The following is a 17,937-nucleotide window of genomic DNA, read 5'->3' as shown; positions in this document are numbered from 1 at the left end:
CAATTATTACGGTGCATGGTCTTCACACGAAATCCTTTGCATGCCTTCATTTACATTGGTTTCTTCTTGCTGCAGGATGGCCTCCGACATTGAAGTTGATGGGAAACAATACGCAAAACCAGCGTGGATTGCGGCAGTCTCCAACCTATTCCACTAGAGGCATGCTGTGCTTCAAGGGCAATGAAGCTACTCATCGGAATGTAGGGTTCGCTTGAGCCATCGAATGGTATGTCCCAGCTGCAGTCCAGCTTTCTCTTGGATTCGGAATTGAGTAACTTTGGAGCTTTTACTGCTGCTGCATGCCTCCCTAACGTTTACTAAGCAATAAGTGTCGAAGAAGGTGCAGGTCAGGAGATTTATTTATTTTTTTTCTATTTGGTACCAGCAAGGAGGAACTCCAACCGAAGCCGGAACTGAACTGAAAACCAGAAGCAAAGCCGTATCTCAACCGGAACGGAAATGAAGATAATTTTTTCTGCTAACTTGTAACTGAACTAGAACTGGAACCAGATGCAGTCCTTGTCTGATACCGCAAGCTCCATTGTTTTTCCTTGCAAAGGCAGAAATCCTGTTTGTTGAGCCGCATGCATGGTCAGTTAGGGAAAGGACACAACATGCACGCAGCTTTGTGTATACAGTGCTTCTTTGGTGTTGTAGATATGTGCAGTAGTCGTTTGTGTGCGGTTGTCATTAGGAGAGTGCCTAGACATGCGCGTGTGTTCGGTGAAAAAATGTTCACCTTTATTTTTTTCTAAATATCAAACAGTCCTCAGAGCTCTCTCATGTGCTTTCTCACTATCGCTGCCCTCTCTAATTGTCCTTGCATCCTTATTCATGTCCATTGGTTCCTGTCTGCCGCAGCTCGGTTGCTCATGTTAGGTAGCAATCGCCACTGCTCGCAATGCCTTTTGCATCAATTTTGTATTCAAATCTGTAGTCAAATCTGGATATATTGAACCTCAGGGCAATTGTGTATTAGTTCGGTACACTGATGGTTCATAATGTAAAAATGGCAGTAGATATCTTAGCTGCAACCTAGAAGTAAATATACATAGCACCCACACTTGTACGCTTGTATGGCGTTGCGATTATCTGCACACACTGAAAGGACTGAAGGAAACAAGCAAAGGCGGTGGCCAGCTTAATTTTGTCTTCACTCTACATGCCTTAACACTCCCCTGGAATTCCTTGATATCCAGTTGTTAAAGCTGGTATAAAATAATCACCAGCTAAACGTGCAACCCTTCTTGCTTGTAGGCTTTCCCACCTTGGTTTTGCTGGTATTTCTAGCCACCGTTTTACCGTTTCGCATTGGGGAAGGTACGTAATGGGTCAGTTTATAGATTACCTGTGCCATGGCCACTGCTATGTGCATTCTCCATGCCTTTTATTACCAGCTCAATGTTTTCGCCCTCTACAATATTGAAGTTAGTGTCTATTAAAATGGGGAAACGTACATGTGGGTAAGAGTGGGGTTTCCGAATGAAGCAGGACAAAGCTTTCATAGCATTGCTGGCACAATGGAAGTCCGTGGCTTGCTCGAGCAGGAACAATTTAATGGTAGATAACTCTCCTTTGTCTTGCTTTCAGTAAGGAGGCGAGAACTTAACAACGGCAGCAGGCACCGCTCCCCTCCCCTCCCAGAAAAAGAAAATAAACTCAGGAGCTCTTCTATTCTACCTGCATAAGGATGGTTTGTGCATTGGGGAAGGTAGGTAATGGGTCAGCTTATAGATTACCTGTGCCATGGCCACTGTGATGTGCATTCTCCATGCCTTTTATTACCACCTCAATGCTTTCGCCCTTTGCAATATTGAAGTTAGTGCCTGATGGTACGGAATAAATAGAAAAGTAGGAAGTTACTGCACTTGAGTGGATCTGCAGCGAAGGCTACACAGGAACGGAAAGGAGGTGGGCTTTTCTCCCTCTGTTCCCATGTCTTGGTGGGCTGATTCATTTGCCAGTTTAGGAGGGTGAAGGGGAGATAGATGGTTGCCATGTTCCTCGCTCCTTGTGCACTCTTGAAGGCACCTGACATCTATCTGAAGGTAACATAAATTAAGGGACCCTCACATATTTCTGTCAACAAAGGATCAGTATTGTCTGTGGACGTAGCTGATTGGCCGATTTTAGTTTGAAAAGAAGTGCGATGGTGAACGAGCTTTGTGAATAAAAGTGAAACTGAAGGGCTGGCTGAAGCAGGCCACAGCTCTGCGGCCTACTTGCAGCCAGCTGCCCGTGTGTTTGAGCTAGGCCACTGGTCTGGAGGCTGGCAGTTAGTGCTTGTATGAAAAATCCAAATCGAAGAAAATAATATGAATTCGCTTATGTTGTTTGGGAACGACGTGTATTTCGCGTATATATTTTTACAGTGTAATAGCAACCATTCTGATCTCCCAGGGCGCCTCCATTGATTTTACCTGCAGAAAAAGTGACGTGTGACAACTGGGCACATTTTCTGGTTATGCACCACTTTGTTCAGTGAAGCTGTCACACAGTTATTACTGCCATCTGGACAAGAAATCCCCATAGCGTGGTCGCAGTAACCTTAGGCTGCTTCAGCTGCTTCTGCTGTCAGGTTTTTGTCTCATGCCTGGGGGCTATAAGAGGCGCTTGAAATAACTTCTTCCAAAAGTGCTGTCTTTCACGTACTCGAAATCCAGCTGCGGAGTATATGGTCCGAAGAAATAGATTTTCTGCAGTGTATGTGTGCCCTGGTGTGTATGCTGCAGCTGAGATCTGGATGCGACTCGTGGTGCAGGAAGGACACGTGGTGGCGGCCAGTAGAGAGGGCGGCCTGATGGTCATCTCACGTTTTCTAATCTGAAGAGTTGTCGCCACGTCCCGAAAATGGAGCATTTTGTCTGGCTTGCAGTCGTCACGTAGAGGCAGCACGTCTTTCTGCCAAGCGTGCTGGAAGGCCTTCCAGGTGAGATGACGTGATTATCTCCACCTCAGCAGCAAGGCAAAGCAGCAGCATTGCGATGTCCGTGGTGTCCACTCTTACTCTGTTTACACGTTTTTCTCACTGGAAACAAAATGCAAGTTCAACGGTCCGTTTCTTGGATTTCTGAGTATTGAAATATGACGAGCAAGCTGAAGGGCTCTGTTAGGGGCACGTGGTGTGGACGCTGATGCAGTGGCTTCTCAAACTAATTCTGAACGCATACGTTTCTGCGGAAAGATGCACTTCAGGATCTATTTCCTTCGCGTTTCCTTCATAGCCAAAGAATGCGCGACACAAGTCAAACCGTGATTGACATGAATGCTTAATGTTTCACCTGAAGAAACTCAATAGCCATAGCATGATGGACAGTGTGATTGGGCAAGACTGTGCGCTTGCGTCCTAAAGCATTAGGGGTTATGTACACCTAGTGATGGTTAGGAGAGTTAGGATGAAGGCACTACGCTTCACCTGCCATCCACAGCGAAGCAACTCACTTTGGCAGAACTCCACGCTGGCTACTTTAAAGGTTCTTCTAATTAATGTTGAACCTTATGAATCTTAGGAGTGCATTACTTCGTTGTTAGCACTTCAAATGCACATTGCGCGTACCATTGTAAAGAAAATTGCCCTGTGTAACGCGACAGGCTTTGGAATAGTCTGGTCATTCCATATGCGCGATGACCTTTTGTTTCGATGACATTTCACACTGCCTCATAAACAACGGCAGTACAGGGGTGTGAGGCGCAGTAACGAAAGAATGGAACTTGTAGTGCGCAAACTTCCACAGGATACAGTGCTTTCAGCAGATGTTTTTGTCACGAGGGACTGCAGGCCAGTATATAACCATAGGCTTTTTAATTATAGTTTGTTTCTTTCAGGGGGTATTAGAATCTTCCAAAGCTGACGCCCTGCATTTGCTGTTTTGCAGTGCACGAAAGCTTTACTCCCTTTGTTTTTCCTGCAAAATCACCCTTTTGCAGTTGCGCCCATCTGTTTGATGCTTTATAGCCGCAAGTGGAAAAGGAAAGAAGAATCGCAGTTGAACTCTGCATTTTCTATTCCGCAAGGGAACTATGATATTTTAGCAAAATTCCAAAAATGTTCTTGGATTAACGGCCTTGTTTATCACATCAATTCTTCTGGATTCGTGCTAGGCCACATGTATCTCGTAGGATTAAACATGATTTGTTACCATGCCAGGATCTCAGCAACACCTTAGCTTCAGTAAATCGTCCCGGAGCAATCAGTTTAAAGCTTGCAGCATTGGCTTCTACAGTGGAGCCAGCAATCTGCATGATGCCACTCACTGACACTCCATTTTCCAACCAGTGGTGGATTGTTTGAAATTGCTGAAATGCGTGGGAGTTATCATACATAGCATTTTCAGGGAAGAGAGCAATGGCAATTGTGAAATAATAGTTTTGTATTTTTCCTTTCTGGAAATTTAGTGGGTGAACAGGTAGCTGAAAACGTGCTTCATAACCAGCCGTTCGTTAAGCAAGATGTAAGACTGGGACCCTTAAAGAGGTGTACCCCTGATGGTGGTATAGTTTAAATGTGTGTTGAATGTGCCCTTTCTGATCTTCTGCCGATGATGGAGAGGAAATCACTCTTCTCTGCTGCATTGTTTGCTGGTGCTTTCTGATTTTTTAAATGCAGCTATAGTACTGGTAGTGTCCATGGTTGATTGCCACCTTGAACAGTTTATCAAGAATGCCATTGGTCGTAAAATTTCATTGGCCTTTATGAAGAAAAAATTACTTGAGATTTAGTGTCGCAGTGTTTAATTTGCATATGCGTAGTCGTGCATACTATGTTTATTCTAGGCTGTGTGCAAAGGCGGCATTGAAGCTACGTTCTTGCAGTAGTACTACATTCTTAAACGTTTTTCCTTCGAGAATGCAGTGCTCAGTACGTTCGTTGCCTTAGGTACGGCCGCCACGGTTGTCACTGGATAGGGCGCTTGGGTGTTGACCCAAATGACGGGGGTTCAATCCTGGCCACAACAGTCGAATTTCAATGAAGGCGAAATTCTAGAGGCCTGTGTACCGTGCAATGTCAGTGCATGTTAAAGAACCCCAGGTAGTCAAAATTTCCTGAGCCCTTCACTATGGTGTCCTTCATAGCCCACTTTCCTTTGGCACTCTAAACTGCCACAAACAAAAACCATGGTGGCTATGGTTGTGGTGCTCTGCTTCTGAGTGCATGGAGGTGGCAGGCAATCAAGGCCGCACTGGCTGCATTTCCATAGAGGTGAAACCCAAAGACGGCCTGCGGTGTGAAATGTCATTGCACGGTAAAGATTCCGAGGTGGTCTAAATTAATCCGGAGCCCTCCGCTAAAACCTTTTTTATTGCCCATGTTAAAACCTATATAATAATAGTGATAGTATTTTTTAAAATATGTACCCCTGTAAGTGGCAGGTGGCAATGACAACGCAACTAATTCAAGCAGGTTTTCGAACTAAGGAGGTTGATGAAACGTTCTTTCATGCAAGCTTATTTAGGAACAGTGTTTGCTTTTTCTGCATTGGCTATTTGGAGGACTCCTTCAATTACTCATCACTGCAGCTGTGCCTCCTGGCTGAGGAAGACTGGGGCCAAAAATGGAGTTCATAATGCAGTGACATCGGGCCCAACGTGATGCCTTTGCATTCTTCTGCAAGCGCTCTTTAATGTTTCCAGAATAGTATATTAAAATCTTTCAACTTTCATAATTGTTTCCCAAGAATGTTGGACATGGGTACTGAGATGTTTTCAGTATTACAACAGAATGAAGTCGACCAACAGTTCTATTTTATTTTGTCTACCCTTTTTAATGTCATTTAGGCCTGGCTCAGACAACTACTAATCGCGCTTATAAATTTGGACATTACCTGCTGCATGTTGCCTTCAGCATTTGGCTGTAGTGGTACACTCACAATCTTATCATACTTTTTTGAAGTGCATTGCACTGTTATGCTGAGATTTGTGCGGGCCACTTAAGTGTTAATCTCATAATGATTGCAATCGTGTAATGATCACACCTCTGAATTTTGCCAATTTATTCCCCGCATAATGATGCACTTTGAACTTGCTGCTGCATTTTATGTGCCACGTCTAGCCAACGATCGTACTTCACAGATGGCACGTGCATATGACCATCTTGCTCTGTTAGCCACCATTTTTTTTGTTTGTTGAAATTTTGCTGATGCTGAAATGTTGGTGTTGCTTGACCTACAGTCACACAGGCAGTCTAAACACAGATACCAAACTTGACTGCAGTTATCTCGAATCATGATTCGTTGTCGTCACAAGGCTCGCCACCATTCTGAGTTGCGCTGCAACGAACACAGTGATAAGCCCTGGGTTACGGGAATGCCAAAAATGAATCAGAGTCCTCCTTGAGGACTGCTGACCTGTACCGAGTTGCTGGTAGGAGTAATAATTTGCAATACAAGGTAGTTTTATGCTCCCAGCGCCGTAGCAGCTGCCGCCATTTCAGTGCAACTGGCCCGATCTGCTTGCACGCCAGCGCCACTGCTAAGGTGTCGCTTAAATCAATCATATATGTTTCTTTTAATATGAAACCATGAGGTTGTCAGTTAGGCAGTGCCATAAGTAGACAATGTAGCATAGCTTTGGTCAATTCAAAGGCGCCGTCCTCTGTGGCTTCGATACGAAACAAGTTAGGCCTAGTGATGACTTTGGAGTAGCACGCCAGAGCGCCATTGACGGTGGCGCTTGCAGCGAGCGTTGCGAACGTGTCACCTACTTAAACGCTGCAGCAGGGACCGCAGATTTTTCAGTTTAAATGTGGTAAAATGATTAGCTTGAGTGCCGTGGGACGTTGCTGCATTGCACTATTACTGCACCTTCGGACGAGATCGAACTCTGCATAAAAGTGTCATTGCACGATACTATACACACTGCCTATTTTGATTAGTTGCTCTTGAAACATGATTTTGTACAAAGGAAAGTATGTTCTTGAAGCGGGCCACCTCGTGCACTTCTCGCTCTGACACCTACGGGCACATTCTGTCTATAGATGCCGCCACCTTCTCGGTTAATGACCTAAACCGAGGTTGCCAAGCACGGTTCGCGATAACCGCAGTTTGATTGCTGTGTGGATAGTAGTAACCACAGCTAGCGAAAACTGCGGTTAAGCGCACCCGTGTGACAAGGGTCTGACTTGCAACTTGTTGGCATTTTCGGTGCTCAAAAATTTTAGGACGAAATTTACCCCATACAACGATCGCACCTCTGCAAAAGGCACTGCTTTCGTTGAAAATTATACTTTCAGAGAAGCCTACCACGTATCAGTGTAGCCTGACTTAGCATTTCCTTTGGCGTCTCTTTAAAGGTGCCCTGCGATGCTTTCCTGAGTACCGATTAATATCATTAGATTTCATCACGCGTTGTTCCAGAGACAAGTTCGAAAAGAATTATTGAGATCTGGGCTTGCAAGCGAAGGTTTTTCCTGTTTGAAAATTTAAAATAAGATGAGCCGAAAGCGCGTTTCACTTACCCAGTGCCAGAAATTTTAGGGTCTTGTGTTCTAAATTTTTTGCAGATGTCGTCTGAAACGCTTCCGTCGCGTACAGGGGAGGCCTGAAGAGGCACAACGCCCACTGCTGTGAGTGTCTACGAGTGATCTTAGATGTCAAGAGGAAGACATGGGAAGTTGGGCTGCAATTATTTAAGGTCACTGCCAGTTCTAACGATGAAAACAGCCAAAAATGTCAAGGAAAGGCTATGCCCTTCATTTGTTAAAACTTTGGTAGGATATCTGTGCCTGACTTGTTCAGCAGATTCTTTTTAACACTCCAGTCTCAAAGAAATTGCTTTTTTCGGCTTGAGTACGCATAGAAGTTATTTTCAGCTGGCCTCTCAGTGTAGCGTTGAATCTGCTACTTCACAATTTCGAATGCGGCCCTTTTCAAGGAAGTAATGGCTCTTTACTGTTTCACTCTTGATGAAGTCAGTAGCCGAGTAGACTTACTTGAGTTGATTGTGGGGTAGATTCTTTTTCTAGATTTCCTGTATTCCAAACACTTTTAAGCCTTTTCTGCAAATCCTCAGATGATGAGATGCATTGAAAGCTGCGTATAAACATGCACTTCTGGGTTTATTCCTTGCCCTGAGTCTATTTATGTCAGTGCATGTGAAAGAACCCCAGGCGGGAGAAATTTCTGAGCCCTTCACTGTGGCATCCCCCATAGCCTGAATCGCTTTGGAACATTAAACCACCACAAACTATTTTTGAAAATTTTTGATAGCCTTCCCTTAAACAACTGGTATATATCTGGGTTTATTTCTGCGTGTGAAAGCGCCATCAGAAGACCATGCAGCAAGCCGCACGAAATGACGGGAGATTAGAAGCAGTGAAATTAAGCTATAAGGCCCACTGATATCGCTATGTCACCAAGCACGTGGGTGCTTGGTTGTCTTCCTGTCGTACGCCAGGTGAGGCCGCAAGCTCATTTCCAGAGATGCACCAGAAATGCTCATTCAATTTATTTCATCATGAAACTGGACAGGAAACACCAGCAAATAACTCTTTCGTCAATAGCGAAAGCATGCGTTGGCACATAAGGTATGCATTCATAAGTGCAGCAGCTTCCGAAACAGGAGTGCTCCACAATAATTTTAACCGCTTGGGGATCTTTAACATGCTCTTACATCGTACAGCACAGGAGCGCCTTTGCTTTCAACCTCCATCGAAACGTGGCCTCCGTGGCTGGGTTCGATGATTGTAAAAAATTCCACGTGCATTTGTTAAAAGCTTAGGGAACCTTTCTGAAGAAAACATTTACTCTTTGCCTTGAAAGAAAAGCAGGGTGGTAGTGGCAGCCACGCGAATGCCACTGCTACTCACATAATATATCGATATGCCTTGATGGTTGGGAAAAGCAGCATACCTGAAAGGTGATGATTTGGTATTGTAGGATTTTGCTCTGTTTGGTGGGGTAGTCTTGCAGGACTTTTTGTGAATATGTTTTGCATTGCTTCAGTGCTTTGTGTAATCACCCTCTTTGCCACTATTATTATCTATGTCTTTGATTTTAGGGCTATTGTATGCTTACTCCGGTATTGGTAAATTTGCGCCATCATTGCCTAGATCTGTGGGGGGTAATACTTGTCTTAAATGCTGTGGAGGGTGCGATTACTTTCTCTAGCCCATTGGTTTTCTGAACGAAGACGGTGCCTAAGCTCACGATGGTTGTGTAGATGTGAATTTCAATTTCAGCATTTTTATCAAAGTGCATGACGATCGGTTGCAGACTGTAAATGACGCCGAAGTTCCTTGAAGGTTTCTGCTTGCGGCACTCCCCACTTAAATGGCTCGTCTGCCTTTGTGATTTGGGTCAGAGATTCGGCGATGTGCGAAAAGTTCTTGAAAAATCATCGGTAATACACGCACAGTACAAGGAATCTGCGTACAGCTTTATCACCTGGCAGTAGAAACTGTGCGATAGCAGCTGTTTTCAAGGGTCTGGACGTACATCCTCTTTGGAATCAATGTGGCCTAGAAACAGCAACTCTTCATAGTCAAAAAGGCACTTCTCTGCTTTCAATGTGAGAGTGGATGACTTGATTACCTCCAGTACTGTTCAAAGCCTTTTTAGGTGCTCTTCTAAGTTCAATACAAAGAAAACTACATCATCTAAATATACCAGACAAATCTGCCACTTCAGGCCTGATGGCATTATCCATTACTTGCTGAAACATTGCTGGTGCAGAACAGGGACCAAATGGCATCACCTTGGCCTCGAAGATACCATCCGGATTAATGAATGCCGTCTTCTCGCGATCTCTTTTATGGACCTCAATTTCCAGTAGCTGCTCTTGAGGTCATCAATGAAAAATGATTGGCATTGCACAGCCGGTCCAGTGTGGCGACGATGCGGGGAACAGGATAGACGTCCTTTCTTATGTTGTTCACGTGGGGGTAATCACCGCAGAATCAAAGTGCGCCGCCTTTCTTCCTCACTAGAACAACCGGTGCCGCCCGGGGCTCTTTGATGTCTGAATGACGTCGTCGCAAAGCATATCGGGGCAGCACACGGTAGGGGCTCTGGAGGAGAGGTCTGGCGTGCTGGTCGGTTACAATACGATGCTTGGCAAACTGCATTTGTCGAGCCTTCGGCAATGACGAGAAGCACTCACTGTAGCTTCAAAGCAGACAGCGGACCTGGCCTTGTTTGTTCTGGGGCAGGACTTGGTTTATGTCTAAGACGTGCTTGTGATCTTCCTTAGGTAAATCGCCTGGACGGGAAAGGGTGAAGGCGTTGAGAATGTCAGATAGTTCGTCGATGAAAGGAATCCTTGTTCCTTTGTTAACGTGCCGGAATTCTTCGCTGAAGTTCGTCTGCAGCACGTCAGTTTGGCCATTGCGGAAGTGTACTATGCCTCTTACGAAGCCGATTCCGCACTCTAGAACCAATTCCGTGTTCCCCTCGTTGAGAGCTTTCATGTTCTTGGCATGTGTGGCACCTACGTTGACCATGACGCTTGACCGGTGTGGGATGCTCCCTTGTTCATCCAGGATACTCAGGGCAGCATGCTTGTCATCGAACGGATAGCTTTGTTCGTCGAAATTTTGATGAGCTTGGAACGGAGGTTGATGATCGCCTGATGCTCATTAAGGAAATCTATGCCCAGTATCACGGTGCGAGACCATGCTGTAGTACTACGAAGGTCACAGGAAAGGTGTGTCCCTTGATGGCCACTTGCACTTTGCATCACCCTGTTGGTATAATAAAATGGCCTCCGGCGGTGCGTTGGGTCTCGGCTTCGTTCGGTATGTGGATGGTAGGTAGTTTGCGTCCTCATGGCTTTTCTGGTTGATGTAGACATTCTGAAGCCCGATCGCGTCTTTGTCAGAGTGTGTACTGCAGCGGCGTAGGTCATGACCTGGGGTTCTGTGGCCATCGGGGTTGGGGTACCAAGTGCCTGCTGCGCTTCTCATTCCACATCCATGAGAGTCACTGCTTGTTGCTGATTCATCAACATCGCAGCCATATATAAAAAAGTCACCCTATAAACCACTGACCTACGGCGAAGATTAAATATGTTTGTGATATAGGGAAGTGATGACAGCCCGACTCAATGTATATAGCGGGTGTTTCAGGGAAGCCCGCCACTAATTTTTGAAAGTATGCTTCCTGATGTGTAAAGGCAACTTCTGTGGTATAGTGATAGCAGTTTGGGGTACATCAGAAGAGAGAGAACTAGTTATTTGTAACTGGCCAGTCGTAATATCCATATTATAGTATCTAAAATTTTGATGATGCAATTTCTATCTGCATTGTGGCTCAGCAGATTTCGAGAATTTTACATATGATTCAAAAATCACGTGCTCATAGGCCCCGCAGGCATGTCCTCTACTGAACTCAAGTCGCAGGTCTTAAAATCTGAGACACTTGAGCAGGAAGCTCATGCATCAGAAATGATATCGTTAACGATATAGTTGTGATGCATGTGTTTTCAGGGTGTGAAGAAGTTATAAGAAGCCCTGTTTCTTCGAAATTAAAATGAGTTGTAAGTCAGCACATCTCTGTTGCCCCTGGTGTTTTTGCTGTTCCATCACAAATGAGTAACCAACATGCCCAAGCTGCTCTCCTGACAAAAGAGAGGACGGTACAAGCGCTTGGCGTTGTAATGGTTCAAACCTGGCCGCCGTGGTGGCGCAGTGGTTATGGTGCTCGGCTGCTGACCCGAAAGATGCGGGTTCGATCCCGGCCATGGCGGTTGAATTTATTTGGAGGAGAAATTCTAGAGGCCCATGTACTGTGCAATGTCAGTGCACGTTAAGAACCCCAGGTGGTCGAAATTTCCGGAGCCCTCCACTACGGCGTCTCTCATAGCCTTGGTCCCTTCGGGACGTTAAACCAAGCCAAACCAAACCAAACCGGTTCAAACCTGCTCTGCTTCTCAAGTTAATGTGCGATTTGACCAATTTGCAATCTTGCCTCTTTGGAGTGATGTACAAAAGCAGATGTCACTATGTGTGCTTTGCCAGAAGGAAATTCTCGAATCGCGCGTGAAGTGTTTGGAATTTTTTGAATCACAGTGCCCACAGTGATCGCGCTTTCGAAATTCTAAAAACTGATTTGCCTATTGCTGATGGCCAGCTACAAAATCTCCATTTGCAATCAGGTGCCTTTCTCTAATCGTTAAAAAACTAACTATTCAATGCAATCAAGTGCCTTTCTCTAATGTTTAAAAAATTAACTATTCAAATTAAGTTGACCAGCTTACTAGTTACCAGCATTCATCTGTTTTCTGGCATCCGCCAAAATTGTTAGTACTGTATTGCAGAATCCATCTTACTACCTCAAAGAGGCATTTTTTAGATATAAGTGGCATGCTTCTCTGAAAAAGTAAGCTATCACAGGGTGTGGAGCTACACTCTTGGCGACAAACACAGTATTTCGGCTACAGAGTATATCCACGATTGTGGCAGTAGTCCTATGCTTAAGCCGTGAACCACATTTTGGAAAGGCTCGGAATGCCACTGGCACGATCTGGAAGGCTTCCTTTTTATCAGATCCGAATTAGTATGTTGCCATCTACATTGCCTGTGCGAATGGTCTTCACAGGAAGGACCGAGGGTATCTGCTAATCAAGTGTCACGTATTCGTTACATTTCGTGTACAGCTGACCATTAAGATGGTGATTACATGTCCGACGTACGCACAATATCTTCGCATATAAGTTTGTCGAGGGGTTCGGTGGCTGGCTTTTTCCCCTGAGATGAAATATATAGTGACAGGGGTTTACCTCGCTCAAATATAATAGCTGGGCAAACTGGCGTTTTTACGTATAGTCACAGTCGTGCAGTAGTAGTGTTGCCTCACGCTTCTGGCTAATATTGCAGAGTATGCACCCGCTCTTTTGATTATCTGCACAATTGTACACAGCCCACAAAGTGCTGCGGTACAAAGCGTCTGCCCACGAAAGACTAAGTCTGAAAGCCGTTCATACCGCACGACGTTCATTCACTGGCTGCCACCTTGGTTGCAATGACTGCTGATGTCTGTTGTGCGCGGCAGTCACGTACAGTTCTTGACTTCAGAAACCGGACACCTTAGTGGGAGTAGTAACTTTGGTACGAACAGATTGTGAGGGAGAGGTCAGAAGGCTCGGGAGGCTGTTTGTGCGATCTATCTGCATAGGCTGTGTTGTTTGTAGAAAATCCAGACTTGAAAATGTCTAGATCAAGTGGGCTCTGTTACGGCTATAAAAGGCTTCTTAACGGGTATCTAATAAAGTTGCGGTATGCCTGAGATGTTAAATCACACCGCTCTATTAATATTGTCCAGCAAGAACTTTATAATGCGCTACATAGAAGTTGAGTTATCTTTAGTGAAATTGTTATTTTCAATGTCTTCACGCTTTTCCCTCTCCTCTTGTCACTTTTTGCACGCTGGAAGGTTGCCGCTCTTCTGCCGGCTCGCCAACTTTCGAGCCCAACGATGGGCCAATCACAGTCTTCATCGAAAAGCTGGGGAAAATGTGAGTCTGTGAGCACTTAGGTAGTCCAGAAATTGCATGGTGTTGCATACTGTGAAGTGTAGAAATGGAGACCTGTGATCTATAAATTACTGATGCCTATCTGTAGGCTCTCCTAGTAGCCTGCAAAGATGTGGCTCTTTTAACTTTTCCTGGTTTGTGAGAGGCCTGGCTCTGGCCTGACCGTGCCAGGCGATGTGTAAAGTTGCGTGTTTAGTTTTGAGCTTGAAATGTGTTAAGTTGTGGTTCCTAGGTTTTAAGGACAGCGTTTGGCAGAAGCAAAGTAGGCCTTGTTCTGAAACTGGTAATTTTGTCATCTTGGCCCTTTTAAAGAAAGATTTATGAAAGGCTCTGGCACTGCTGCCTATTTCTCTTTAAAGGTGCACAGTTCCACACGAAAGTGTTCAAGCGTTGCCCCTGCCAATGTATAAAGGTAAGGATTCTGTTGTTAGGCATTGTTTGCACTTGTGGAAAATTTGGAGCTCTTAGCATGTGAAATTTGGTTGTCGCACGTGATTGTGGCTTCTCTGCAGCATTCAGAAGTGCATTATTTGGCTCAGGTTTTTATGGCAACACACTGCAGGGATTACGCGTGTTGTGCTCTCCTCTGAATGTGTTCTAGAACTCCTTTAAATTAAATTCACGGTGTTAATAGTATGAGATCTTGCAAGAAAATTTTGTATATTTCTACGAACTTGAGTGAAATGCTTTTAGGTTGGCTTGGCAGTCACTTTGAAGTCATTTCCAAATACTTACCTGGATTACCTTAACTTTCAAGCTCAATGTTCAAAAACTGATTCTGCCTACTCGTATTCTCGTAACTTTTTTGCAGTTTGTTGTAATATTTTGAAAGCTGTGATTTCCAAGCTGTAGAATGTTACTGAGAGTTCAGGATGGCGCTGGTACGTTTCTAGACTATTCTCAATAGCGACGCCGCTGCCATTCGCCCACCGGCTTGAGCCTGAGGCAACCGGCCTTCATTGCGATGGCTGACACTGCATAAAGTGTTCGTGCTTCCAATCCATCAAAGTGTCCATTGGGCCTGTGCCCAAATTGAACAAATTTAAGAACGACAGGGGCACAGGTAGAAGACTGGACTGTGCACGGTTGCCATATGCAGAGTCTTTGTCAGCATGGAAAGCACGGCTGCTCTTTAATTGAAAGAGGCGCTATTCCAGATTTTGGCGAAAGTCATTCCACTTTATTCTCTGTACATAGTCTGCACAAAACACTATCACACACAGCAGCATCACTAATTCGCTTACAGGTTTCTTCTCCTTCAAGAGAATTCGTCCCGGGCTCTCTATGACTCGCTGTGGCATAAAACTACTTTCAGTCAACTATTTGTACTTCTCTCTTTATTCTATCTTCATTTTTTCTGTGTTAATCAAGCTTTAACTTAGCACAGTGTCAGGACCAGGAAGAGGAACCTGCCGGGACCTGGTAGAGCGGAAGACGTGCTGCTTACACAGGGAGCTCCTAGCGGGGATGACGTAGACTTCGGACATCGGTCAGAGAACGAAGATCAGAAATGCTTCTTACATCATCCTGATGTATCTGTAGTGAAAGTGTCAAATGGCCCTCCATTTTCACTACATTTTTTAATGACAGAACTTTGGTGTGGGGTGAACTAATATTCGTAATTTCAAGTGCGTATGCAGTACGCGTGTTGCATGGTTGAAAATCATTTGTATGAATTTATATTTGAGAACTTCCATCTTTTCGTATTCCATATTCATATTTCTTTCTCCATGTCTCCATCTAGAGCGCTGTCGTCGCGTGGGTGTCTTGTTGGTCATCTTCCTGTCGACAACACAGGAAGTACGCCAGGTGAGGTCGCAAGCTCATTTCCAGAGAAGCACCAGAAATGCTCATTCAATTTATTTCATCATGAAACTGCACAGGAAACACCAGCAAACAACTGTAGGGTCAATAGTGAAAGCATGCATTGGCACATACGGTATGCATGCATAAGTGCATCAGCTTACAAAACAGGATTGAACAATAGTGTAATCAGTTGGAATGACAGAAAACACACGTCAATGCAGGAATGATATAATTTGATTACAAAGCATTGGCTCCGCTTAGGCACCTCAACTTATTTAACTGACCTGATACTGAAACAGTGATTGGCCATACGTGTTTTCGTTAACTGGTGAATTAACGACGGCTAACCATAATGAGTGATTATTACATATTGCCTTATCGTTTGAAATGGAGACATTCAGTTAAGAGGATTTTGTGAAGAGAAGTATTTTCATCCTGAAAACTAAATCACTGCTCGAATGCAATAGACCTGAAGAGGGCATTATTCACACCGCTAATTTTTCGAGTGAAACAGTTGTGTCCAAACAGGTTTTAAATATGCAAGGCCATGGTTTGCAATGGTATGCGATAAGAGAATGAAAGAGAGAGAAGCAAATTATTTTAATACAGGAAGATGAAAATGCTTTCAGCTTTGAAGCCATAGCCTACTAGTGCCAGCTTAGGGCTTAAGCTACGAAACCCATGGAATGGGAGCTTGGACAGCAAAGGAGTCTGGCTGCGCTTGTCACGGTCAGTCGAGGACATCTCCATTGAGACTGAGACCACTATCTCCACACTCTCTAAGGGTGGGAGGAAGCATAAGGGTGAAAAGAGGTGACATTGGCGAAGATGCGTTCAATGAAGGCGGAGGTTTTAGGACTCTAACCATGCTTGCAGACATCATTTCATACAGTTTTTAATGGTGGCCCCAATGATTATATATCGGGATTGGAAGGTATTTAGACGTGAGATATACAAGTATCTAAGCGTACGCACAAATCGTGGGGTAACTGACTGTGACGCCGGCCAGAGAAATTAATGAAAATATTATGAGAAATGCCTTCTCATGAATGAAAGGGTGCTCCTGGAAACAATTCACGGTAATTGATTCGAGCATTCTTAAAACATGCAGTGGTTCTGGGCACGTCGTTGGCAGATGTTAGTAGCTAAGATCCAGCAGACATCCTGCGCTTGTTATTTAGCAGAGGGAAGTGCAAGGTTGCTCCAGGCGCCAGTTGCAGTACGAGTAGTGAAAGGAATAAGGGTTGGATAAGAATGCGGGGTGGGAGGGGGTGGATTTTCGGAAGCACGCAAAGTGACTAGGATCACTTGATGTGGAAAGCATCTGAGCCAGAGTGGGGACAACAGTGAGGTACAATTCATTTCAGGTGCCTAACCTCTGTTATAGCTTGACTACTTGGAGGAGAAGAATCTAGCCCCTCGCTAAATTTTAGAAAGAAAAAAGTTATGAAATGCAGGGAGAGTGGACTTCGGAGAGTATAGAGCACACTTCAGAAATATTCACTGCCGCGAAAAAAAAAGGCAGCCAGAATGACGTCGGAACTTCATAAGTTAATCCAAATAAAATTTGAATTTCCAACACTTTGCAGGTAAGCACTTCTTTGGGGCGCAAAAAATCGCCGCTTAAAGTCAGAATGACACTTCGTCGGGACTGGAAGAAAGACGGCGTTATTACAGCCAGCTCCTCGAGCGGGAAAGGCTGAAAAGGCAGTAAGTAAAGTATAAAATAACTAGTCTTCTTGTGCATGTCAAGGGATGACACATCGCATCGGCATGTACTGAATCGCTTGTCTCAAGGGTAAGGGAGGACGAATTCAGTGCTCCTGGACCGCTGCTAAAGTGGTGTATTGAGTTCCCACTCACAGACCGACACTCTACGAATAAAGGCTATAACTGGACACGCTAAATTTGCATGATGGCCTTTTGTGGTTAGCAGTAGGTGCGAAGTCGCGTCGACAACCTCAGCACACGATACTTATAGATATATCTCCATGCAGGGCAAATCTAGAGTACCTCTGAATTATTCTTTGGAAAAATGAAATGAAGCTTTCATGTCGAGAGGAAAAGTGGAGGGAAGTCACTCATTTCTCAGTGAAAGCTGGATCAAGTTTACCGACGCATTATTTGCTCAAAATTTGTGTCATAACTTATTTTCCTAGTTTCGTGGTCTTACTCCGTTTGTTTCTTATGTAGGAGGTGTTGGAAAACCTTCTCTCTTCCCCACTGCTCCCATTTAAAATTCAGAGGGTCTGTGGACGGCGTCTACGTACGGAGCATAGGTTAGATATAACGAACAGCTATTAGAGCCACCTCCCGGATGCGGATCTTCCCGCATCATTGAGCGAAATACTTGTGGCATCTATTCTGCGCACGTGTCTTAATTTTCATAGCTGATCTCTCATCGCCTAATGGCGCCAAAATTTGAACACAGATGACGTAAAACAATGAGAGAACAGTGAAAATAGGCCAGCCGGCCACGTGATGAGTAAGTGACATATGCAACTGACACGTAGACCCGCCGATCAGATGCAGCGGCAGTGGGGGAGGGGGCAGTTGAAAGGCTCTGAAACACCTTCCCTCTTAATTTGGCGAGCCCTTCCCGGCGAATCTTTCATGCTCGCATCGTACTCCGTCACCCACACCTGCGTATACAAGTTGATAGGTGTC

General features: G+C 44.7%; 1 protein-coding gene across 7 annotated transcripts in view; it reads left to right on the top strand.

The window, feature by feature from the left end:
- The window catches only part of LOC149357463 (uncharacterized), a 28,554-nt gene extending 13,358 nt beyond the window's left edge, over positions 1–15,196 (top strand). For 4 of the 7 annotated variants that reach the window (XM_089584728.1, XM_089584730.1, XM_089584725.1 and 1 more), the window contains 2 exons: positions 76–226; positions 386–511. Coding sequence is in view for 3 of the 7 variants with exons in the window: in XM_089584730.1 (XP_089440856.1) it covers positions 76–157 (82 nt within the window). In the remaining 4 variants the exon portion in view is untranslated. Of the gene's footprint in view, positions 1–75; positions 227–385; positions 512–1,590; positions 1,712–2,761; positions 2,930–7,498; positions 7,562–13,364; positions 13,447–13,823 lie in introns of those variants that run through there. The other 3 variants (XM_089584732.1, XM_089584731.1, XM_089584727.1) reach the window with 3 other exon arrangements.
- The last annotated feature ends 2,741 nt before the right edge of the window (positions 15,197–17,937 follow it).

The sequence above is a fragment of the Amblyomma mixtum genome, chromosome 3, assembly GCF_055824585.1.
Source record: "Amblyomma mixtum isolate Tamu chromosome 3, ASM5582458v1, whole genome shotgun sequence".
Taxonomy (NCBI): Eukaryota; Metazoa; Arthropoda; class Arachnida; order Ixodida; family Ixodidae; genus Amblyomma; species Amblyomma mixtum.
This window is presented reverse-complemented; position numbering and strand designations above follow the sequence as displayed.